The sequence below is a fragment of the Eumetopias jubatus genome, unplaced genomic scaffold (assembly GCF_037043125.1).
Source record: "Eumetopias jubatus isolate StellerSeaLion01/CBP00866 unplaced genomic scaffold, mEumJub1_p1.0 scaffold_14, whole genome shotgun sequence".
NCBI lineage: Eukaryota > Metazoa > Chordata > Mammalia > Carnivora > Otariidae > Eumetopias > Eumetopias jubatus.
Window position 1 is genome coordinate 52761671 of NW_028274820.1, and position 25029 is coordinate 52786699.

The 25029-nt window shown below is 37.0% G+C and overlaps 1 protein-coding gene across 5 annotated transcripts in view; it reads left to right on the forward strand.

The window, feature by feature from the left end:
• HDAC9 (histone deacetylase 9) overlaps positions 1 to 25029 on the forward strand; it is a 733933-nt gene that overhangs the window by 474932 nt on the left and 233972 nt on the right. For all 5 annotated transcript variants that reach the window (XM_088018628.1, XM_088018630.1, XM_088018632.1 and 2 more), the window contains one exon: positions 22462 to 22569. In XM_088018628.1, coding sequence (XP_087874754.1) covers positions 22462 to 22569 — 108 coding nt within the window. The remainder of the gene's footprint in view (positions 1 to 22461; positions 22570 to 25029) is intronic.

Below are 25029 nucleotides of genomic sequence, written 5' to 3' on the forward strand. Positions count from 1 at the left end.
CTTTGTATTATTTTACCCGTTACGTTACATTGGGTCTTCCCCATAACAGTAAAAAAAAAAAAAAAAGAAAAAAAATGTTCTGGTGGCAAGTCTTTTAAAGGACCTCTCTGACTTTCTCTTTTGTATTATAATATCAGAAAATGATTTATTTTATGACCAAATCTGTGGACATATAGTTAAATTCAGTGTAACAGAAATATTTGATTAATACATTTTTCTCCTATTTAGAGTGGTTTTCTTTGAAACACAATCAGTTATTTAGAAGATATAACATATTGCCATGAAATGAAGAGTGAAGGGCAGGAAAAAGAAGACTTTTTGCCAGTGATTAGATAAGGTGCAGGAATGCAAAGACTAATGAGACCACTCTTCTCAGTTGCTCATAGCCTGTTCATTGTGCTGCTTTGGACAAATGTGCTTTGAGAACACAGAGAAGGGGGCTTCCAGAACAGAAAAGAAAGAAGAGCGTTGTTGGGACTATTTGAGTAGTAATAAGCTAAATAAAATTTCAAGAATGATGGGGAATGACATATTTGTATGAGTTTGTGGGAGGGGTATGGGGGTGCATATCCAGACATTAATTGTTTAGGCCATAATAACACACCATATTTTTAACAGTCACACTAAGCTATTGCTGATTAGTAAGGAATTTTTTTCCCTAAAGCAACAACAACAAAAAACCTAATGTTTATGCCAAAATTTGTATGTTCTGAAGTTTTGATATTGAGTCAGGAACCCCTTCCTTTTATCATAAGTATATGCATTATGTGCTATTCCCACCCAGTTATCCTAAGCAGGCACAGTGCCTGTTGTTACATCTGCAGAAGAGGTGGGGGTGGCATCTGTTTCTTACATGCAGTAATCAGGATAATGTTGATTTCCCCTGTATTAATGCTCAGCTCAAACCTGGCTTGCAGTCAGTGGTTCATTTCCTCCACTGCTGCTATCAGAGATGCATCACAGCCCTCTTCCCTCCAGCACAGTGAGGATCCATTAATATTTGGGATCTGTCTTTTCCCCATCTCCCCTTCTCCTATTTGGATTTTCATTGGTTTTTTAAACTGGATGCAAATGATACTGGCAGGAACACCCCATAGCCCCTGGAAAAAGTAAAACTGATAAGCTGCCCTAATGAAATTGTTTCAGAGTTTTGGTTCATGATGTGGATTCTACAAAAAATCATGTTGCCCCAGATGTGGAAAATACAGTACAAAATATTATGCAAGCTAGGAAATTCCTTCTAAATAACAAAGGAATTTTCTAATATTGCATAGATTATGCTAATTGTATATACTCAGTAACAGTTGCAGGGAAGTAGATGACACTCCCCACAGAAATAAACATATATACATAACTGTGTTTACTACCAAAAGTAAAATTGTATGTAATCTTTTAAGTGTCTAATGTTCATTGTAGGAAAGAGGACAATTAGAAATGAAAAGCTTAACTTCCTCCCTAATTCACTTAGCTGTAGTATCTCATTTGTGATTAAATAATTTCTATTGCTTTTACTTTATGGCTAAGCACAACAGGACACATTTTGAAATTCCACTTTCATTTTCTTATTTAAAGTACACATGAATATAAGAATAGCTATTAAAATTCTTCTGTTGTCAACATGAGATACCTTAAAAATGCCATCATCAAAGCTGTACGCATGTGTTTTTCACATTCTCAGGACCACAACACCTATAAAAACTATATGAGCAACACTGTCAACCAAAGTAATGTCAAACGCAGAGAAGAAGAAAATATATCCATTTCTGGAATTTCTTGTTCTATAATTTTTCTCTGGTCTGTAATTCGATTTCTCCAAAGAAATTGAAACTTAGACTCTCCTGTTGCTAAAGGTAAATGGATTTGATGAACATTAAGCTTTGAATTCAAGAAATTTATAGTTCTATGAAACAAAAACTCTGAGAAATTAAAAAAAGTACTTGAATAAATTTGAATATACAATCATCTGCTGGTTGCCACTTCTGACTGTCAAGAAAACATAAGGCCTGACTTTAGATGAACTTTTAGAGTTGATAAAGGAAACAGAACTACTTAGAAAAAGGAATCTTTGGTCAGTTTCTATGTTGTGCAGCTTGGAAGGCAGCTAAATCCTGGCCCATCTCACCAAAGTGAAAAAACTGCATTAATATTTTCATTTGTCATATTTCTACCCTGGATAGTTTCTGATCCAGATACTCATCCCTACAACAAACTAATATCCACCACAGAATATTGATACAACATTATTGGATTTCTCTTTGTTAAGTATTTTGACAGAGAAAGTTTAGTAAAGCGTAATTTCTCCATTTTTCAGATTATATCATTTTTCAAAATCCAAAACTAAAATTAGTTTACTGAATGCTTGAGCCATAACAGGCAGTTCATGGCATATTCCCTCGGACTTAATCATTCCAAACTCCTGGGTAGAACCTATAGCTCCTGACTTCTAGGCAAGCAGCATCGTTATTACTGTACAAGGTCTTATTTTAAGATTAAAATAATAAGTGAAATTAAGGACTTGAAAGACTAATCAACGACTTATCTTAGCAACAAAGCTTTTAAATGAAGACTATTAAAAGACTGCTATATTTGAAAATGACACGCATCCAAAATCACTTGGTTAGTTTATTTTGTTACCATATTCTAAATAATATGGTATATATGGTCTCTAATTAATATTTATTGTGGACACATGTAAATATCCTTTAAAGTGATCCTGTACCATTTTGAAGTGTTTCCATTCAAAGAAATAAAAAATAAGGCCCAAACATAGTGAAATTCTTTGCTGCTAAAGACATTACTTTTTTCCCCCTTGACCTATTGCCTCTCCTTTAGACATTTCAACATTATTCATTCAATTTTAAATAAACAGGTATTGAGAGACTCCTATGTGCTAAGTATGGAGCAACTCTAGCTGCATATTCTTCTTCTAAATTTTTTATTTTCTTTTCAGTTCTCACTCATATCCCTTATTATGGATACCACTTTACTCTGTGTTAATCTTCCTCCCTTTATATTCATCAGCTTTGGTGAGAAGGACCTGGGAGTCCATGGTGATATGGACTGAAGGCAAAATATCTGGTCTTTTCATTGAATGAGATCCAAAGTTATTTTTCTAATTAAATATTTGTACAAGACAGCCTTCCTTTCTCAGCTTTCTTTGACAGAGGCATCATATCTTCATTTTGAGAGCTAGTGAGTGCATTATCCAGCGTCAGCTAACTATTCTATTAAAAGCAAGTATGAAAGAAGTCAGATACCCAATACTAATTGGCTTTAGACGTAAACTACTTATAGCTTCTGGAGGCTACCTCAATTTGGGGCAGAATTCATTCACTCATTTATTCACTTGTTAATAAGTATTTATTGATAGCTTATTATAAGCCAGGAACTGTAAGTACAGCAATGAGTAAAACAGAAGAAAAATTCTATCCTGGTGGAACTTATATTCTTGTGGGGAAGACAGAGAAACAAATACCCATTAGTTCAAATATGTGTTCGTAATGATGAATATTATGTAGAGAAGAAAGCAAGGAAAGAAGATGGTATGGAATCTGGGGACAGAAGTGGTGGTTAATGGGAAGTGTTACCTTTTGGAGCTTAGCATTGATGAGTGAGGGATGATCTGGGCATCTGGGCTTCTTGTGGTGATTAACTTAAGGAGGGATAATAGGGGGCACCAGAGTAGGCTTGTCAAGACTGCTCAGAGTTCTGGGTCCCCATCTTCACTCCTGCCTATGAAAATGTGACCATCTTGGGGGGTAGGGTTGTTGTATCTAGAACACACAGAATTCCTGGCCTCCTTTTTGACTCCTGGATTGAGGTGTGGTGGATTTATAGTCACACCTTGAGATCCCGAAATCTCTTTTAAGATCTGACCTTGGAGTTATGGAGGAGCTTGAAAGTGGGGGCACAATTAGCCAAGCTGTGGCTGTGAGATATCAGGATAGCTCCAGATCTTAGCAGCATTATGTGCTTTGGGGTTCCCAGTTCCTGGGAACATTATTTGGACGTAGTTTCCTATTTAAATTGTGCAGCTGCAAATTAGATACAATACTCTAACACCTGTAATGCCCTGATATTTGCATTATATTTCCCAGTGGTTTTACATGTACATTTTAGCTGCTTCTTTAATAGACAGTATTATATTGTGTCCTCAGTTGTCTGTAGCTGGTCCTTGCTGATTTATATCTGAGCTGCTAGATTCAGGGTGACTGATTTATTGACCCCATTAGATTAGTGCATGAGGCAGAGTATGATGACTTCTCTATTTGTCATGACGAATTGTGTGTTGCATGTATATAGCACAAGGAACACAAACTTTGGAGTCTGAAATTCAGGGCTGTTTTTCTATTAACTTTCTGTTTGTGATACTCAGTGTCTTCATTATTAAATGGGATGAATCAATAAAAAATTTCAGCTGAGTTTTATAGGGCTGTACTCTAAACATCTAACTAAAATTATAACACTTAACTTTGACCCAGAAGATTGACTTAATGAAGGGATGATCTATTAGGCGAGATGTTCTGGCCTCAGTAAGGACAGAGAACCCTTTCAGACATACCTATTGATTCTCATAGAACTGGACTAATTCAGTCTCACATCAGAGAGTAGCCATTCTTTACATGCAGCTCCCAATGATAACCTACCTCATGTCTTTTAATCCTCACAGCATTCCCAGAAGTCTTGTTACGAAAGGTGTAACTGAGGCTTCCTATTCTGCAGAAAAGGAAACTGAGGCTCAGAGAGGGGACTAACTTGTTCAAGTCACACAATTAGTAGGTGGTGAAGTAGAGATCTCTTGATTCCCAAGCTCTTAAACACAGTACTATACACACACAACTCACCATAATGTCAATCTCATGTGATTATCAGCACTCATTTCCCAAATGAGAATAAGCCTTGCCATAAGAAAGCACAATTGTTCCTTTTGCCAAGAACATTCTTTTTATTGTAATTCCTATGAAGTATTAAATCCATGCACTCAGACATCATTAATTTGGGGCAAAAAATTATGAACCTCTACACAGCATTTTAATTCAAACTAGACAGTGAAAAACCTCTGCCATTGGACCAAACTACTGTGGGAAGATTTAGACTCTCATTTCACACACCTACTGGGTCAGAGTTAATTAAGCTGTCTTGGTAGGAGCAGGGATCTAATATGCACTGTCTAGTGATTACAAGGATTAGAATATTATGAAATACCCTTTCCACAGTATGTTCATCAGATTAAATAAAGTAGTAAGAAAATACTGAGATGGTATTACTTGGCTCTATTTCTAACTCAGTCTTGATAGGACTGACCAGATTACTGTGAATAACAACAATAAGGACTCTTTTGAATGACCACATAACCCACAAGAATTCGTATATTATTGGCAAATCCTTGAGTCCACTAGTATCTTAAGAATCCTTAGAGTCTCAAGATGTAGCATTTTGCCACAACAAATATGTTCCTGTACTTATTCTTATCACTGACACATAAATGGGTTATTTTTCTGAAGATGGAGGGTGACTTAGAAATTGTACATGCAAGGTCAGTAGGGCTGCCAGAAAGCAGTTGATCATATTGGAAGGGGGTCTGTGGTAGAGCATTAATGTACATGGCATGCCCCTTGTCTCTTCCAGCTGCTCCATTAATAGTTCACGCCTTCTTTCCATATGGAATATCGGTCACAGTATTCATTCATCATATCCATGGTTTTACTTGGAATCTGAAGGTCCGCCCTATAGCCACTCTAGTTCTTTTTCATCTCACCATGACTAAAGAAGCTAAGGTGTGGGCATTATAACCTACAAGTGATCCCAAAGGAATGGGCTGTCATTCATGTGTTCTTCCCATTGTGGAACAAAAGAGAGGAAGCATGTGGGTTCCCCACCCATTGTCATCATAAATCCATCCCAACTCCATTTCAAAAGTCTCAAGATTTCAGCAGAACATCCAACGTGAAATGAATATATACATTCAAAGAACTGGCATGTTGTATCGCATGGAGAAGGGAGAACACCCATTGTTAAAGGCTGCAGAGCCGACCAAAGAATAAAGAATACCATAGGTCCTCAGCCCAGAAATATGACTCTCAACATTATCATATGAGAGGAAAAAGTGACAGTCACCTAGAGTTATAGAAGGCTCTCGAGAGTTTTTGAAGTATTGCTATCTACATAACAGCAGAACTCACCCTGAGTGGTTTTATGATTTTAGGAGATATGTCCTTCTGTCCAGACCTGGAGTCAGAGAAATCGGCAATGCAGTCTCTTTTAGTAATTATTATATATCTGAAGTCAGTTAGTTTTTTCTCTTTCTTTCTTTCTTTTCTTTTCTTTTCTTTTCTTTTCTTTTCTTTTCTTTTCTTTTCTTTCTTTCTTTCTTTCTTTCTTTCTTTCTTTCTTTCTTTCTTTCTTTCTTTCTTTCTTTCTTTCTTTCTTTCTTTCTCTCTCTCTCTCTCTCTCTCTCTCTCTCTCTCTTTCTTTCTTTCTTTTCTTTCTTTCTTTCATTTGGAAGAGAGAGAGCACGCATGAATGGAGGAGGAGGGGCAGAAGGAGAGGGAGAGAGAATCTTTTAAGCAGGCTCCATTCTGAGCGCAGAGCCTGACATGGGGCTCGATCTAATGACCCTGAGATCGTGACCTGAGCCAAAATCGAGAGTTGGATGCTTAACCAACTGAGCCACCCAGATGCCCCTCTTCATCTTTAAAATGGGGACAGTCAGGCCTCTCTTATTGCATTATTGTGAGGATCAAATGTAATGATGTAGGTTATCTGTGGCAACTGTGTGTAGAGAGTGGACACTACTCCACTCTGATGAGTGGCTCTAATTAGGTCTTGTTTTGCAAAGAATAAATAAGCTGCTACCTCAAGGGTGTGATCTAAAAGCTTCTTCAAAGCCCTGAAACCTTCAGGTCTCACCTGACATCATACAACCCAACTAGTGTTCTCCCATTAGAATCATGGCACTTTAGGGTGACTAGTAAGGCGAGAGCAGGGATTTTTTTTTTTTTTTAAGATTTTATTTGACAAAGAGACACAGTGAGAGAGGCAACACAAGCAGGGGGAGTGGAAGAGGGAGAAACAGGCTTCCCGCTGAGCAGGGAGCCCGATACAGGGCTTGATCCCAGGACCCTGGGATCATGACCTGAGCCCAAGGAAGATGCTTAACGACTGAGCCACCCAGGCGCTCGGAACGGGGATTGTTTTTAGAAGCCCTTGTGATGAGGCACATGGGTAGAAAAACTTGATTTAGATATTGGAATATTTGGATTCAAATCTCTACATTGTCACTGCTTCAAAAGTGTTTCTCTAACTCTAAGATATAGATTCTAATTCAATAGAACTGGATGGGGCCTAAGATTCTGTCTCTCTTATAAACACCCATACATATGATGTCAGTGTTCCTGATCCAGGGACCACACTTTGAGTGACAAGATCCTATGTGACTGTGGATGGGCAAATCATTTAATTTTTCTGGGCTTCCATTTATTTACCTCTGAAGTAGAGGTGATTAATGAAACATGGTTTGTCAGCCCCTTTGGGGATCAAATACAGCATTACTATGTGGTAATACTTTATCCAAATTTAAATCAACTTTTTAAAAAATCAATTTTTTCTGGATAAATTAGATAGTGGGCTCCAATTAGCTTGACACTGAAGATCTGGTTGATTAAGACTTATAGGGATAGGGATGCCTGGGTAGCTCAGTTGGTTGAGTGTTCAGCTCTTGATTTTGGCTCAGGTCATGATCTCAGGGCTGTTGGACTGAGCCCTGACTCAGGCTCCGCATTCAGCAAGGAGTCTGCTTGAGATCCTCTCTTTCTCTCTCTCTGTCTCCCTCAAATAAATAAATAAATCTAAAAAAAAAAAAAAAAGACTTGCAGGGATAGCCTGTCTCCTTTGGGCAATAGTTATAAAAAATGGAAATTCTATGAGGAGCAGGGGTGAACCATGACAACAGAGGTCTGGGGCACTAGGAGTACCCCAGATGTTGCTGGTTGTCAAGCCAGAGAAAGTTAGCACATGAAAGCTGTAAATCTAGGTGTGGTGCTAACTGAAGAATAGAAAAATGTTCTTCACTAAATTAGTGATGTAATGCGGGACTTGAGTCGGGAGTGGATTTTCACATTTTAGATTTTTTAGCCACAGTCAAACCCTGTCAAGAAATATATTACATAAAATTAACTTTTTTCATTCATTAATTGATTTTCTTGACATTTATTAAGGATCTATTATATGTCAGACCCTAAAGATATCCATAGCCCTGCACTCATGGCACTTAACACTAGCTCTCATCATATATCATTAAGAAAAGATCTATAGAGGGCACCTGGGTGGCTCAGATGGTTAAGCGTCTGCCTTCTGCTCAGGTCATGATCCCGGGGTCCTGGGATCGAGCCCCACGTCGGGCTCCTGGCTCAGCGAGGAGCCTGCTTCTCCCTCTCCCTCTGCCTCTCTCCCTGCTCATGCTCTCTCTCTCTCTCTCTCTGTATCTCTGTGTCTCAAATGAATAAAATCTTAAAAAAAAAGATCTATAGAACACACAATATAGAAAATCTTTTTTTAAGTTCCTATCTGTATTTGTCTGCTCAGCCTGCCGTAAAAAGATATCACTGACTGGGTAACTTAAACAACAAATTGTTGTTTACTAACAGCTATATAAATATAAGCTGTTCCTAAACAATAGCTCAGGTACCCCCATGAAGTCAAAATTGATTGCTTTCCAAGTTTCACAGTCATCCTGCATTTGGAACATCATATAACTAGCCTATACTGCAAAGAAATCCAGAGAGAACAGAAAAGAAACAAACACATACAAAACAAAAACATGTACTTAAAAAACCTGATTAACTTTTTAAATAATCATTCCCCCTTTCTTCTTGAGATGCTAATGCCCAGGGTAGAAAAATACATGCCTTTATCCTATCCCTGACAGCAATGAAGATTTGGTCAACTCTATGTTGTTTTAAAAATATATATTTTTTTATAGTTCTAGAGATTAGAAGTTCAAGATCAAGTTGTAGGCAGGATTGGTTTCTCCTTAGGCCTCTCTCCTTGGTTTGCAGATGGCCAGATTTTCAGTGTCCTCACATGACTTTTTCTGTGTGTGTGTGTGTGTGTGTGTGTGTACATCACTGGTGTCTCTTCCTCTACTTACAAGGATACCAGTCACGCTCCCTCTTTAAAGGCCCTATGTATAAATATGGTCACTTTGAGGTTAGGTCTTTATCATTTGCATTTGGGGGAGCACAATTCCATCCCTAACAGTATCCATATCTACGGTTGACTTTGATTGAAATCCCAATTCTGTGCCTTATCAACTGTGTAACTGTTCGAGTTACTTAAGCTCTCTGAAGCTGAGTTTCTTCTTTTGTAAAAGCGACTAAAAATACCTTTATGAGGCTATCATGGGGAATGAATTAGGTAATGTTTCTAAAATGTTTAACACAGTGTCCAGCACTTACTTGGTACTCCAATCCATCCCCTACATCTTTCTTTAGATACTGACCAGAGATATTTACTTTATGCTTTCTTTGGGTAATAAATTTGACTTTATTGTCTCTTCCACTGAATCCACTAACAAACTAGGCTTTTCTCTCTCTGAATCTTTCCTACTCCCACCACTTTTACTCTTCCTGGAAAGAAAATACGTACTGGAATCTTCAGCTCTAGACCAAAAGAACAGAGGCTTGAGGATAGAAAAATACTGAACTTCTCAAATACCTCTTAAGTGAAAAAAGGTATTCTATTTCCTAAAACAAACAAATAAGACATTTGGCTTGCAGATGCCCCATACTGTATAGAGCTTAAAACAGAATAAGCTATGTGGAAAAATTAAAACTAAAGTTTCTTAGAAATTAAATTGAAATGACTTCAGTGATTTAAAAATATTAGATAATTTCTAAGTTACCGAATCAGGATAGCTGATCCACAATGGATGATTAATTTAAATGATATACTTTACCTGCTGTAATGCAAAAGTTAAAAAGATGCTTAATTTCTTTCATAGTTTTAACTTTTATATAATGTGCCTAAAATGGCACAGAATCAGTACTGTGATGAAAACCTATTTCTTTGTTGAGTCTGGTGTCTCTCAGGAGGTTTCTAGGGGCATCTGATCATTATTTAAGCTTAAACTCAATTATTCAGAAATGCCCCGTGGCCCAGGCAGCAGCATAGCATAGCAGCAGCTGCTTACTGCTTAGTATTGGCTGAGGAGTTTTAGTTCCCAACTTTCAGGGTGAAATATTCAAGGCATCCGTGGAAGAATCATGTACCACATTAACCATGCACAGTGCATATGAAACCTGTTCTGTTAATGGGTAAACTAGTATTATATTTAACTCTGGGAATATTTCCGAAAAGAATCAACAAGCTGCGTTTAGATTATACAAAGGAGACTGTGCCTAAATTCCTTTTCTTCTAAGTCATTCTCTTTCCCTTTTAAATACTTTCACATCCACTTTCAGTACAGGTAGCTTAATTTCTATCATGTGCGGCTTTTCAGAGCATTAGCTTGTTTCGGGTGCCAGTGATTGAGCTATGCTGGATGTGTTTGGAAAAGGCCAACATTCATTCAGGAAACTCCAGTTGAACTAGATCCATATGCAGCTAAGAAAAAAAAAATGTAGCTTTCTGATTAGAAGTAGTTTCTGGCTTCCAGCAATATCACAGATGATTTTTGTTTTTGATGTGCTGCAGAATAGAAAGTAATGTTGGAACCAAAACTCTGGGATTTTTTTCTTAGTGAACATTTACTGAGAGCTTACTGCTTTCACTATTGTGTTGCACTGTATTAAGCACTTTACGTGCATTGACTAATGCTAATAATAATCCTATGACAAAGGCAGTATAATCCTGTGAAGAAGGTGGTATCTCCATTTTTATTTAGAGTATGGTTAATAAGCTTGTCCAAGTTTGAACAATTTGTAAGTGGTAGTTTTTAAGGCCTTATTGGTGGTCATTCTCTCTTGGTATATGACTTATCTTATGCAGGCTAATTTATTAATAAAACTACTTACACAGGGTGCCTGGGTGACTCAGTCAGTTAAGCATCCAACTCGTAGTTTTGGCTCAGGTCATGATCTCAGGGTCGAGAGCTTGAGCTCTGTGTCAGGTTTGCAGTCAGCGGGGAGTCTGCTTGAGATTCTCTCTCCCTCTACCTCCGCCTCTATTTCTCTCCCACCTCCTGTGTGGGCGCTCTCTCTCTCAAATAAATAAGTAAAATCTATTAAAAAAAAGCAGTAATTAAAAGAAAAACACATTTTTTAAAGATTTACTTATTTTAGAGAGAGAACATGCATGCATGCGCACATGCACAAGTTGGGGGAGGGGCAAAGGGAGAGGGAGAGAGAAAATTTTCTCCAGTAGACCCCCCAACTGACCGAGCCCTATGTGGGACTCGATTCCATGACCGTGAGATCATGACCTGAGCTAATATCAAGTGTCAGTTGCTCAACCGTCTGAGCCACCCAGGCACCCCACCTAATACACGTTTCATTTTTTTTTTAAAGATTTTATTTATTTATTAGAGAGAGTGAGAGAGAGAGAGCACATGAGAGGGGGGAGGGTTAAAGGGAGAAGCAGACTCCCTGTCGAGCAGGGAGCCCGATGCGGGACTTGATCCTGGGACTCCAGGATCATGACCTGAGCCGAAGGCAGTCGCTTAACCAACTGAGTCACCCAGGTGCCCCCTAATACATGTTTCTAATTTTACCTCTAGTTTCACCTTTTCTTTCTACCTCTCTTACTCAAATAGAGTTCTGTGTACAGTTTGGGAGGAAAGTCCTTTCTTTATGAAATCAGTGCTCCTCAAATTATTATGTGGTAAAGGACAAGATTTTGCTTGCTTACTTTTTATTTCCTGTCATACAGCAATGCTTTTGTAAAATGCATTAAAAAAGAATTACTAAAAATGAGATACAAAAAAACGTATAAAACAAAAACTCATTCTTACTGGATTGAACAGATATAAAATTATTCTAAACAATTGCTATAGAAGTTGCTAAATGCTTGCTTTTGTTTATCTTGTTGTAGAATGGTACCACCATGGTTCCATGGACCAAACTGAGTAACAGTATTCTAGACCAGTGGTTTTTGCTATGGTTGAATTTAAATTGACCATCTTGTTATTTGTTTTATATTTGTTATATCTGGTTTTCGCTTGTTTTCTTTTTCTTTTACTGCTTTCCTTTGGATTGAATATTTTTAAAAATTGTATCTTTTATTTCCACTATTGGTTTATTAGTTTTTTATCTATATTTTTAGTATTTTCTCTAGCACTTATACCTATTAATATATATCAAAGTCAGCCTCTGGGTAATATTATACTACTTCATATATAATACGAAAATCCTATAGCAGTTTATTTGTGTTCTCTCCTTCCATTCTACATACTTTGTTGTGATACCTCTGATTTTTACATATGTCCTAAACCCCTCAATAAAATTTTTATTATTTTTGCTTTAGATAGTCAATGTTTTAAAGGAATAAAAATAAGAAAAAAAGGTCTCTTTTATGTGAAAGCCTTCATTATTATCACTTTTAGCACCCTCAGTGATTTTCTTTACCATTTTTTGTAACTCAGGTCTGATAGAAGTATAATACTTCAGCAGTTATTTTTCTGAAAAATCTTTATTTCACCTTTTAAAGATTTTTTTTGAAGATATTTTTGTTAGTATAGAATTCTGATAGACCTTTTTTTCTTTGAAAACTTTGAAGTTGTCACTCCATTGTTTTCTAGCTTAAATAGTTTCTGCTAAGAAATCTGCCAAAATTCCTGTTTTAGTTCAAGATTTTATGTGATATGTCTTTTCTCTGGCTGCCTTCAAGATTTTTAGTTTTTAGCAGTTTGTGATGTGCTAGGTGTAGTTTTATCTGTTTGTATAGTTGAATTGATGGCATTTTTTTTTCTAGTTATGGTCGGAATCTTTTGGATCTGTAGTTTCACTGTTTTTGAGAAGTTCTCAGTCATTATCTCTTTAATATTTCTTCTGCTTTATTTTCTCTTTCCTCTTTACAAGAATCCATTTACCCCTGTATTACACAGCTCAGGTTACCTGCCTGTCTTGTGACCTTAGCTCCATCCCCCTCCTCCACAGTTAACTAATTAATTATTCAGCATTTTTTATTAGGGTAGATGTGTCAGAAATATGAGGCTACATTTTTAAATGCCCGTAGGCATTACTACAATTAATAAGCTTCAAATTAATTTAAAAATATTGCGCTGAATTAATTATATATTTCACCACTGTGTATTTTCTCAAGTAACAAATTTTAATGTGCAATGAAACTTTTTGTAGTGCTGCGAATATTTGTAGCATTTACTTGAAACGTTAACCTGAGCATCATTGCTCTACCCTTATCCTCAAGCAAAGCTAGAATCCTTTATAAACATACCCCCTTAGTTATACTCTCCACTTCCTATTTTAGAATTTTCAAACATTTTGTAGAAGCAAGTCACCCTGGACAGCAAAAGTTATGCACTGGTAGCCCAGGAGCCATATTTAGTACATAGATAATCTTTTAGCCTGGCTGGGGAGTTTTTAAAAAGGGAATTCTTCTCAATCTTTAAGATTGGAAAATTACACCAAGGGCATGCCTCTCATTTACCTTACATTACATTACATCTACATTTCCACTCTGACCTCTGGAGTCTTTTGAACATGTGGCTACTACTAGAGCCCGAATTTGCACCACTTCTGTATGTAAGCCTCTCGAAGCTATTTTTTTTTGTACTTTTTCCTATTTATGGATTCTATTTGTCTATATAAAGTGTCACCAATACCCCTTAGTTAATATTTAAGTTATAGCTACTGCAGGTCTGAAAAGTATTTAGGGAGAAGCTTGCTATCGTTATTGCTGTTTTTAAAACCATAAATTACATTGGCAATGTATATTATTCAGTGACAGAGCTTTCAGAGAGTTAGCTTACTTAGAACTCTGATTATTTTGTGAACTGTGTGTCGCACTTTTATTTTGCGTCCATTTTTATGTGGTCATTCTCAGAGTAAACAATTTTTTTAAAGGAAAAAACTGAAAGCAATTAAGTGGTTACTGGAAGGATATGCACGTGCACAGAGGCTTCTGAATAAGAAGAGGGAGTGGCACTCAGGAAGCATTCTTGATTTCTTGCAAAATCCTGACTGTGGATTTTAGTCATTTTAATTCACGCTCCTAATGCAGACTGGAGTAAAAGAAACTGTGAAAGCACTGGTTTTTGAAATAGTGTACCCAGCTCTCAGATACTCAGAATCTGTTTCAAAGGAAATGAACACTTAGAATAAGTGAACACTTGGAAGTGTGAATGTATTCACAAATAGCACTTAGATATTTCCGCTAAACAAAATGAATCATGGCAGCCTTACTGTATGCAGGGACAAACCCAACATTCTCATCAACAAACATTTCTCAAGGACTTGACTTTTAATAGGTAGAACTTGTCTGTTTCTTTTTTTTTTCTTTTTTCTTTTTGGTATAGATGCCAGTAATCTTATGATGTCTTTGATCTTTTATTTTGCCACTGATATTATGTAATTATTTCTTTTTTGAAATAATGAAAAGAAATTGCCGTCCCTTTCTTTGATGTATTAGGAAAAAATAAGTTGAGATTGAAGCAAAAGAATGGGAAGATCTGTGAAAGTTTTTTCCTGGCTGTCACTACCATTTGTGAAACTGAAGAAAATGAAAAGGACAGAACAACCCTTTAATATAAGTTTATATTAGTGTTGATTCTATTCAGGAGACAAAATTATTTGGATAAATTCAGGAAAAGAACAATGTTGATAAAAATCATTCTTGGTTGTATTCCCAAGGAAAGGCAAGAGAGAAAACACAACTTTAAAAGTTAACAATGAAAATATAAAGCAGTTTCCTCCCTGTTCCCTCCCTCTCCTCTTCTCTGCATTCTCTGTCTCTCTGCTCTTTTTGCTTCTTACTCTTTCTTTCTCTATATTTTCCTTTTATTCTTGCCATATTCCATAAAGGATTTAAAGCAGCTTTCAAAACAAACATGAGGTGTGTGTGTGTGTGTGTGTGTGTGTGTGTATTCAAAGTAGGTGTCATCATGCAAAAGTGAAAATACAATGAGCTAGGGCTGAGATTAGCATATAAAGTGTGTATTATAATAGCTACTATTTTTACTAGACAAGGACGACAGATTTTACTTTGAGATTTCTAGCAGCCAATATGAAGAAGGTAGCACTGTTATTTATAGGGTCTCGGTGTTTCTAGGGCAGGATTTTTCAACCTTGGCATTGACGTTTTGGGCAAGATACTTCTTTCATGTACTGTCCTGTTGCACTGTAAGAAGTTTAGCAGCATTCCTGGCTTCTACCCAACAGAGGCTAGAAGCTTACCTGGTCCTTCATTCTTGACAACCAAAAATGTCTCCAGAAATTCCCAAATGGCCCCTGAGTGGGGAGAGGTGGTGGGCAAAACCACCCCCACTGAGAACTACTGCTTTAGTAAAATGGCAAACAAATTAGAAAATGCCCAACTACTCCAGATACAACTTGTGGTATTTGAATTTTTTGAATATTTTAGCAATTTTATACGGTAGAATTTCAATACCTTTAAAGATAAAATATTGATGTTATCAGGTCTTAGCTGATATATTTCAGTAGGAAGATCTTTGATTCTATAAATAAAATTAGAATCTTTTTGTTTTTTATTTAGTTTATTTAGATTTTTATTTTACCAACATAAAAAATCAATATGGATTAAAAATTTATACTCCTTTTTTTCCAAGTTCTCATTCCAGCTGCACTAATTACTAGCTAAATAACCTCTCTGAATTTCATTACAGAAGTGCTTAATAATAGCATCTATGCCAATGGTTGTTGTAAGAATTGTATCTAGGCATAGTGCCTGGATCTTAATAATTACTCTATAATTATGAGATAATTATTATTATTGTCATTGTTATTTATAAATAATAAAGATCAGAGCTTTATAGAGTAAGGGAATATATAATAAAAATGAAAAACCTGAAATGTTCTTATTAGGTTTCTATCACTTCCTCTGTATATTTCCTGAATTGCATTCTGCTGTGACTCAAGTGAATGAATTGTTTCCGCCATTCATGTTTCATAGATCAGGTTTGATTCAGCAGTCCTCCTTTTTATCTTTTATAGATATAGAGATTACAACATGATGTTCTTCTTTCAGATGTGAATAGTATTACCTAGTGGCTAAGTTTTTATAAGTAGCTATGTAACTGGTCCTTTTTGGGCCCTTACTCTCTTTTCTACCTCTATGCTTCCATACAGACAGCATCTTCCTAACTATTTTAGGAGACTAGTATGAATAATTGCTATGTGCTTATAAATTGCTGGACTTTTTTTTCCTATCTCTTGTTCTTTTTTCCTTTCTTGCTTCCCTTCCCTTTCCTTTTCCCTTTTCTTTTCTTTTCTTTCTTTCTCCCTTCCTCCCTCCCTCCCTTCCTCCCTTCCTTCCTTCCTTCCTTCCTTCCTTCCTTCCTTCCTTCCTTCCTTCCCTCCCTCCCTCCCTCCCTCTCTCCCTACCTACCTACCTATCTTCCTTCCTTCCTCCTTTCCCTCCCCTCCTTCCTTACCTTTTCTTTCTTTCTTTCTCTTTCTTTCTTTCTTTCTTTCTTTTCTTTCTCCTTCCTTCCTTCCTTCCTTCCTTCCTTCCTTCCTTCCTTCCTTCCTTCCTATTGATGAGTCCCACTGGCCTCTGCTTGATTATCCTGGGGTTTTCACATTGCTAGTTGCCCTGGATTCTCTGAGGTCCATAATGAAGTGGGTAATGTGACATTCTCCATCTTTTAACATAATTTTTCAAATTGATACCAAAGTATTTTACTTTAATCTCATTTTTAACAACATATAAAATGTATTGCCTATTTCAGTTGTTACTTACAGCCTTCTCCATCTCTTTACCCTTGCTACTCTACTAAATAGACATGAAGCTCTCGAAATAAAGGCTAGGAGGATCTCAGTTCCAGGCTCTGTACTGTTTTCAGAATTGTGCTTCCTCCTCTGATGACTAAATCTTTTTTATGGGCCAAGCTTGTATAATTCTCTATCCTAGAGTATATTTCCATCCTATCTCACCACATTTGCTTTGTTCCTAACACAGAAAGACTTCTTGTGGGACCGCCTTATCTAACATTTCTGAACCACAGTTTTGGACACATGTCAGGTCCAGACCCTTCTACATGTTTATAAGTGAGTTGAACTTTTGGGGGACTATTTTCAAATTGATGGATTTTAATTCTGGCAATAAAACAAAGCCTCTTTGGACAGTTCCTCAGCAGACTACTAAAACTGCCTTCATGTTTTGTACATTTATACAGAAATATTTGAAACTTGAAAGCATACTGTTTTTCAGAATACTCTGTAAGCAAAAGCTTGGTAAAAATTCCAGATGAATTCTGATGGGGGCAGTAAGTTGTATATTGCCACATTAGTTCTAAAATACAGTTATATGTCACTAGCCATGTAACAGCATATCCTTTGGGACTTCTGTGCAGTATCCTGGTTAGATCTTTTCCCTATCATCCAGCCGAGTAAATTCCTGACCTTAAAAATGGGACACGAAATTAGAATTAGTCATGTTTATTCATATGTGTGATAAATATGCTCTATTTTTCCTAATTACACTGATCTTCTCCACAATTACTAATATATCCATCTCTTCAAGATCAACTTCAAGATCAACTTACTATTGGATGCAGTCATTTTAGGTAATTGCTCAGTCTTTCAGCTTCTTCCAGATGGCTTTTGGGTATCTGAAGGAGGGATGGAGACCTGATGAGGTCCTTTGACACTTATGCTGTCCTCTGGATAGTCAGGCTTCTGTGGCAATTTCTCTGGTGCATCTTATTGTTTCTGATTGCCTAGCATTTGAAGCAGCTGATTTTCTCCTGATTTCACTGCAAAATGAAGCCTGGCGGGGTTCTCTGGTGGGGTGCTTCTGCTGCACCTTTGGTTTGCCTTTCTCCAGTCTCTCCGGACCTGAAGGGATGGCTTTTGGCTTTTTCTTCCTCTTTTTGTATCCTATCTAAAGCCTAAATCTATAAGCTCTAGGCCTGGTTGTCATAGGTAGAAAGAGTCTCTTTGCTGAGTATCAGAAAGGCAATGGTAGCATTGTCTTGATGCTGTCACTAATGTAAGACTATAAACTGAGACCACTGGCTTATTTCTTGATATATAAAGGAATTTGGGAAAAAAAAATCCTTTTTGACCACAAAATCTAGATTTTTATGTGTACTGATGCAAAATCCTATTTTGAATGTCAGTTTCTTCACATTTCTTTTGTATCAATCTTAATGTCCCTTTTAGTCTGTGTACTATTGCCTCCTAATTTACGTGTACATGTGTGCATGGCTGTACACACACACGTATCAGGCTGAAGAATAAATTGGTGGACAGGCTAAGGAGAAGTGAATGTGGTATATGGAAAGAAAAAAGATACAAGCATGTTGATTTTTTCCAAATTATAGTAGTTTTGGTTTTAAAAATTTGCTTTGCGTGTCTTAACAACTTTAGCAAGATCTTAATAACAAGCTAGTGTAGTCAGCAGAATGGCTTTCTGCTCCACTACCATTTCTTTCCCCTTTCCTGGCCTAATCTAAACAATTTACATTGTTTACAATTATTTTCCATATCCAGAGCCAACTCTGTGTCACTCTCCTAATCTCTCTACCTTCAACTTTGAAATGCTAGAGCACCTGTCTTACAGTTCTTCTGGTCCCAACTTTCACCATCATCGTATTGCCATCTTAGCTCCTTAATCCCGTTTACATATATCCATCTAAATCTAATCCTTCTTGCTCTTTTTCCTTCTTTTCCAGCCACTCAGTATCCCATTTCATGCCAAGAACCACCAACAATTAGTGGAGTCAACCATCCTCTCTTACCTAGAGTTTTTTCTGTCAGAAATTCTTGCAGCAGTTAAAATCAGAGCTTTCATATGACAGTGACATTCTTGACACTATCACTAATACAGGGAAAGGTTTTGGCAATCTCTTCAACCAGTAAGAGGGACATAACAGGAGAAGAAATACTTTTTGCCATTGAGAATAGTAGGAAGTGGATTTGGGAGTCTCTTCTAGTGACAGAGTTTATAGTCAGGAGAGTTCATGAGCCATGCATGCTTTCTTACCATTGGAGCTCTTATTAAACTATAACATGGCAAATACATGTGGGTAACTTTTAGTAACTAATTTTGGTAGCTAATGGCCCTTTGAACACATATCTTAGGAAAATATGTTTATAAATTGACTTATAAATGCTTTTTGGATATAATCTTGCTATGGACTGAATTGTTCCCCCCCAAATTCATATGTTGAAGCCCTAATCCCTGATGTGATTTAAATTTAATAGGGCTTTTAAAAGGTAATTAAGGTTAAATGAGGTCATATGGGTGTTATCCTAATTTAATAGGAATGGTGGCCTTATAAGAAGAGGAAGAGAGTGGGATCTGTCTCTCTCCATGTGGTCTCTCTCCACGTGCACTCACTGACGAAAGGCCATGTGAGGGCGTAGTGAGAAGGTAGACATCTGCCAGTCAGGATGAGAACTGAACCAGAATTTCAACCAGAAACCAAATTGGCTGACACCTTCTTGGACTTCCTAACCTCCTGAACTAGGAGAAATAAAATCCTGTTATTTAAGCCACTCAGTCTATGGTATTTTGTTATGGCAGCTGAGCTAAGACAACATCTGTTAATAATTCAGAATTACATACAATTACCTGCTTATGAATAGATGATATGCAAAATCTTGACTATTATTACCATATAGTTACAAACACTGGTTGGAAGTTGCTTAAATAAATGTTTTTTATGTTTAAATATAAGTAAATGAATGGATGATAAATTTCATAGATTCCTAAAGAGCACCTGTTTAGGGATAGGCCTGAACTTTGGATGTAGCCAAAATCTCAAGTATCCATTCCATTGAGCATCTATGTGCCCAGCATTCTTTCAGTCAATAATCATATCTTTATGATAAAAATAACTCCCATATGCTATAACTCTTAGCATCTGTTATATAGTAGGTACCTAACAAATGTTAGCTAAATTTAAAAACATAAGTATCTTGATTGGTAGAGAGGTTCACACATCAAAATTGATGGCATAGACATGGAGTATTACCTCTATGAGAATACTTCCAGGAAGATAGAAAGATATAGACAAAAAGGTGAATTTTAGAGTTATTTGTGGCTATCTAATGCCCCTTAGTGTTATGGTTAAAGAGACGTTCCTAGGTGTTGGAATATTTTTCTAATCAAGTGTATGTTTATAGCTTTTTGGAAGAAATTTTTCTGATTTTTTTTTTTTAAGAAAAAACTTACAGTGTATTCCAAAGTCAAATAAAAAGGGGTTTGGAATTATATGTGGTTTTGACTCACCCATTAAGTCTTTGGGATTTATTGATTTATGTTTGCTTGCCTTCCCAATAATTTTAAATCTGATTAATGAGGACTTTCTATGGTACCTATAGCTTTACAATAGTTGAAAATTGGCTAAACACTGTGCAGTACAATGTAAATGTTGGTGTTCATTTTTCAACTTGAGCAACCATCTTCCTCAAGGATATATCTTTGTGAAGCTCAAATAAGTGCTTATATTGTTCAGTAAACATAAAACTTAATTTGGAGGGCAGATGATTAAGTTCCATGTCCATTTGATGATTATTTTTTTAGCTGGTAGTGTTGACCATGATGATGTTGACTATTTCAAGGGCTTAATGTTCTTAGAAAGCGAGGGTTATTTCAGGATTGTGGTAGAAAGACATGTGATGTCAGAGTCAGGGTTCTGTATGAAGGTCCTTGGGCCAGCTGAGTAGCCTCTCTAAGCCACAGCGTGCTCATTCAGTAAACACTTATAAGGCCTCTACCCTGTGTTAGGCATTATAAAATGGGTGTAATAGTAGCCTAAAATAGTAGTAGCTAAGATTTGCTTATCACTTTTTCATTTAATCCTCACCAAAATCATATGCAGATGGTACTTTAAAAAGTTGCTGTGTCATAGGTAAGGGAACCAAAGCAGAGAGACCTTAATTAATTAATTGCCCACTGTCATTCAGGTTTTAGCAGTGAAGCTGTAACTTCACCCTGACAATATGATTCAGAAACTTCTCTCTTCACCACTATGCTGTTGTTGAAAAGATCTTAATTTTCTGTTTATTTATGTATTTATTTCCTGTTTTCATTTATTATTTATTCATTGATCTTGACAGAATTTAAGTTGGTAAGGATCTCATGGGAAAAGTCATGTTAAAATGCTTAGGAAACTGCTTAGTGCATTGTGAATATGCATAATTGTTATTTATTGTATTTGTTCCATGTCACTAGGCCTCTTTAACTTAATTCTCTAAAAAAAAAAAACAACAACTTTATTTTGTGTGGGATTTCCTTTCTTTTACAACATTTGAGAAGTCTTGCTATTTGCACAGTCACAAATTTTTTATTACATTTCCTAGTGCTTCAGATAATTTATGTGTTGTAACTTTAGAGACTTCTACCATTTGATTCTGTTTTTTTAATTTTTTATTGCTGTCTTAATCACCATACATTATGATTCTGTTTTTTATATTAATATATATATATTTATACATAAAAATATGTAACATATGATCATTATAGACCACTGTTGTTACATTTTCCTGTCCTTGTTACATGTTATCTTACTGCATGCATGAAAGAGAGTAAATAGTGTTTTATAAAGGTAAATCAAAAATATTGGTTTATGCTTTTTTTCATAAGAATGTTCTCTTATAGAAACAACCATGTATTTTTAATGGCCTATCCAATTTAATAATACCAGTCTACATTAAGACCAACCGCTAAACTGTACTAAATGTTAGAAATTTTAAGCTTCTACTTTGAAAGTCAAATTGCTCCTTGCAGTTGAATTTGGAGAATGTTTTAAGTGTGAGGACCACACACTCCTTCCATGTAGGTAGAGAACCTGAACTGTGGTTGCTACTTCCTACTTGCTGACTGCTGCTACTACTTGCCTAATAATTGTCTTTGGCTCCCCGTAAACCTGCAGCCAGAAAGGTATTTGAATTTTTCCCCTCTAGCACTTGCAAATCCGATTTTTATGTATAGCTAAGTGCTCTTAGCTTTTACTCTATCTACTACTGGGGCCTGGTTTCTAGCAGGCCTGTAACTACGCCAGATCCGGCCTATGTAATGCTGTTTGTAATGAGAAATCTAAACAGGGAATGGCAGTGAGGCATGGCAGGAATGTGTTTCCATTGGAGAAGTCAGTATAGAGAAAAAGTATAAGCAAAGCTGTGTCCAGAAGGTCTTTTCAACTGGCCGGGACGGAAGACTAATGTTATTGTACCTAGGCTGTTACCCTGCCAGCCCTTCCTCACAAATTTGCTTTTTCTCCCTTCCTTTCTCCCCTCCCCCGCCCTTCCTTTTTCATCTATTCGTTCTCCTTCTTGTTTTCTCTCTCTCTCTCTTCGGGCGTGCTGACTGTTTGCTCAGGTGGACAGTGACACCATTTGGAATGAGCTGCACTCGTCCGGTGCTGCACGCATGGCTGTTGGCTGTGTCATCGAGCTGGCTTCCAAAGTGGCCTCAGGAGAGCTGAAGGTGAGGTCTGGGTTGCATTAAGTGTGGGAAATCCAGAGAAGAAGCTGAAACAGTGATGTTGTTGTTTGGGAATTGTGGAGAGTGTGGTGTGCTAATAAAAGGAAAGGGGTGGAGGGAAGAGGGCAGGAAGATGGCCACTAAGGTGTGATAATAACTAGTGTGTATGTAGGTAGTAGCTGATCTTGCTCACAAGGCCTTCCTCTCCTTGGGGAAACTGCGGTCAGGGCATTCTGGTGTGTTTTTAAGAGCACAGAAATGGTGAGTAAAGCTATGGTCCAGGTTAAAAATACCCAGTATATACATGTCTGTCATGTCCTCCTGGGATTCTCTTTTCAAGCAATTTAAAAAATATGATTACTGAATAGTATGTATAAGCTCAGAATACCACCCAGAGAGAGGGGAGGGGCGGGGGAGGGGAGAAAGGTAAATACCAGAGGGGAAGAACTGGGAGGAAGAAGGAAATTGTTGATTAGAAGGGTAATGATCCAGGGTATGTTTTTCCATGAAAGAACTTCAAAAATGATCTACGCTTTATTGTTCTTTTCTTTTTACGGTCTCTTCTTTTCTACATCATATGAAAAGAACAATGTCCAAACCCCAACGTTTCCCAGTCTAAACAATTTATAAAAGCCAGAGACCTGACAGACATTGACATTTTATTTGGTATTTTAACAGCGCTATTTAAAGGTATGCTATGTGCGTCTTGAATGCAGTTGCCCCTATAAACTTTGTTGGTGCTAACATGACTTTTTAATGCACTAGTTCACACACTTCATAAGGAAATCTGGGTGGTGTTTGATTTGGTATTTTTAGCAATTGTAGGGACAAGGGAAATATAAGGTGAACAACATAGGCACCACAAATTTTGTTAATCTGAAGTAAAATCTAATTAGGATTATTTTTCATTTTATCTAATGAATTTTGATTCAGTTACACTTGACTGTTCCACTTGCTTTTGTTTTTTGTTTTTTGTTTTAGATTTTATTTATTTATTTGAGAGAGAATGAGAGAGAGAGAGAGCACATGAGAGGTGGGAGGGTCAGAGGGAGAAGCAGACTCCCTGCCGAGCAGGGAGCCCGATGCGGGACTCGATTCCGGGACTCCAGGATCGTGACCTGAGCCGAAGGCAGTTGCTTAACCAAGTTGCTTAACAGCCCATGACTGTTCCACTTGTGATAAAAAAAAAAAATGCAGGGTAGGACGGTACACTTTACAATATATTGTCTTCCCAGAAGCCTTTACTTTAACTCTTTAAGAAGTCAGAACCAATAGAAATAGAGTTTTGAAAAGGTGAGCTGTATTTAAAATATATATATGCACACCTTATGTGTAGTTGACTTGGTCAACATCAGGACATTAATTGCTCATCTCAGGGGATTTATGGGGTCATTAATGTGGTGCATACTACTCAGTCTTTACCTTTGGTAATGAACTACTGGAAAGAGGAAAGGAATCAGCCTTATGGAGAGGTTTTGGCTGTCTGCCAGTAGCACTTTTGGCAATAATTATTCCTGATTGAGAACGTCATTTGTAACACTGGAATAAATTGACATTTTAAAAGAATGATCTTTGAAGGTCTTATTTTCAAAGAATTAAAAAAATACAACAGCTAAGCCACAGTATTATAATTTTTAAAAGATAATGCTGGCACAGAGCCATTTAATAACAAAATGATTATGTTAGCATGCACCGTTTCTAATTGTCATGACTTGGTGGGAGTTTAATCAGTGATTCAGAAACATTCTCAAGTAGAATGTCCACATATTACACTCAAAATCATCATTGTTGTTAGCTTCACAGAATGCAGAATTGCCAAATGTATATACGAAGAGTATTGAACAGAAGCTTAATTGTTTTTTTAGGAGGTAGTTATTTAAAATAGCCAGTTACAAACAAAGGGTCAACAACATAGAGCATGGACATGGTGACCACCAGCTGTACTAACATTGGCTATTTATGTTACGAACAAGAATTCATGCAAACCCTTTTCTCCCCTTGGTTGACAAATCATCAGGCATGGTTAAAAAGAGAGAGAAGAATAGAGAAAAAGAGCCAGCCTAAAAATCGAGAAATCTTGGTCCAAACTCTGCTACTTAAATGTTGTGTCATTGGTGGCCAATCACTTAACTTCTCTGGGCTTCAGTTTCTTGTTCTGCAAAATCACCCGGGTGGAATTTATAATGTTGAAGGTTGTACATGGTACTGATATTCTTTTTTAAAGATTTTATTTATTTTTTTGACAGAGAGAGACACAGTGAGAGAGGGAACACAAGCAGGGGGAGTGGGAGAGGGAGAAGCAGGTTTCCTGTGGAGCAGGGAGCCCAATGTGGGGCTCCATCCCAAGGCCCTGAGATCATGACCTGAGCTGAAGGCAGACGCTTAACGATTGAGCCACCCAGGCACCCCTGGTGCTGATATTCTGAGCTATTTGCAAATAGATCTGATTCTCAAATATACATA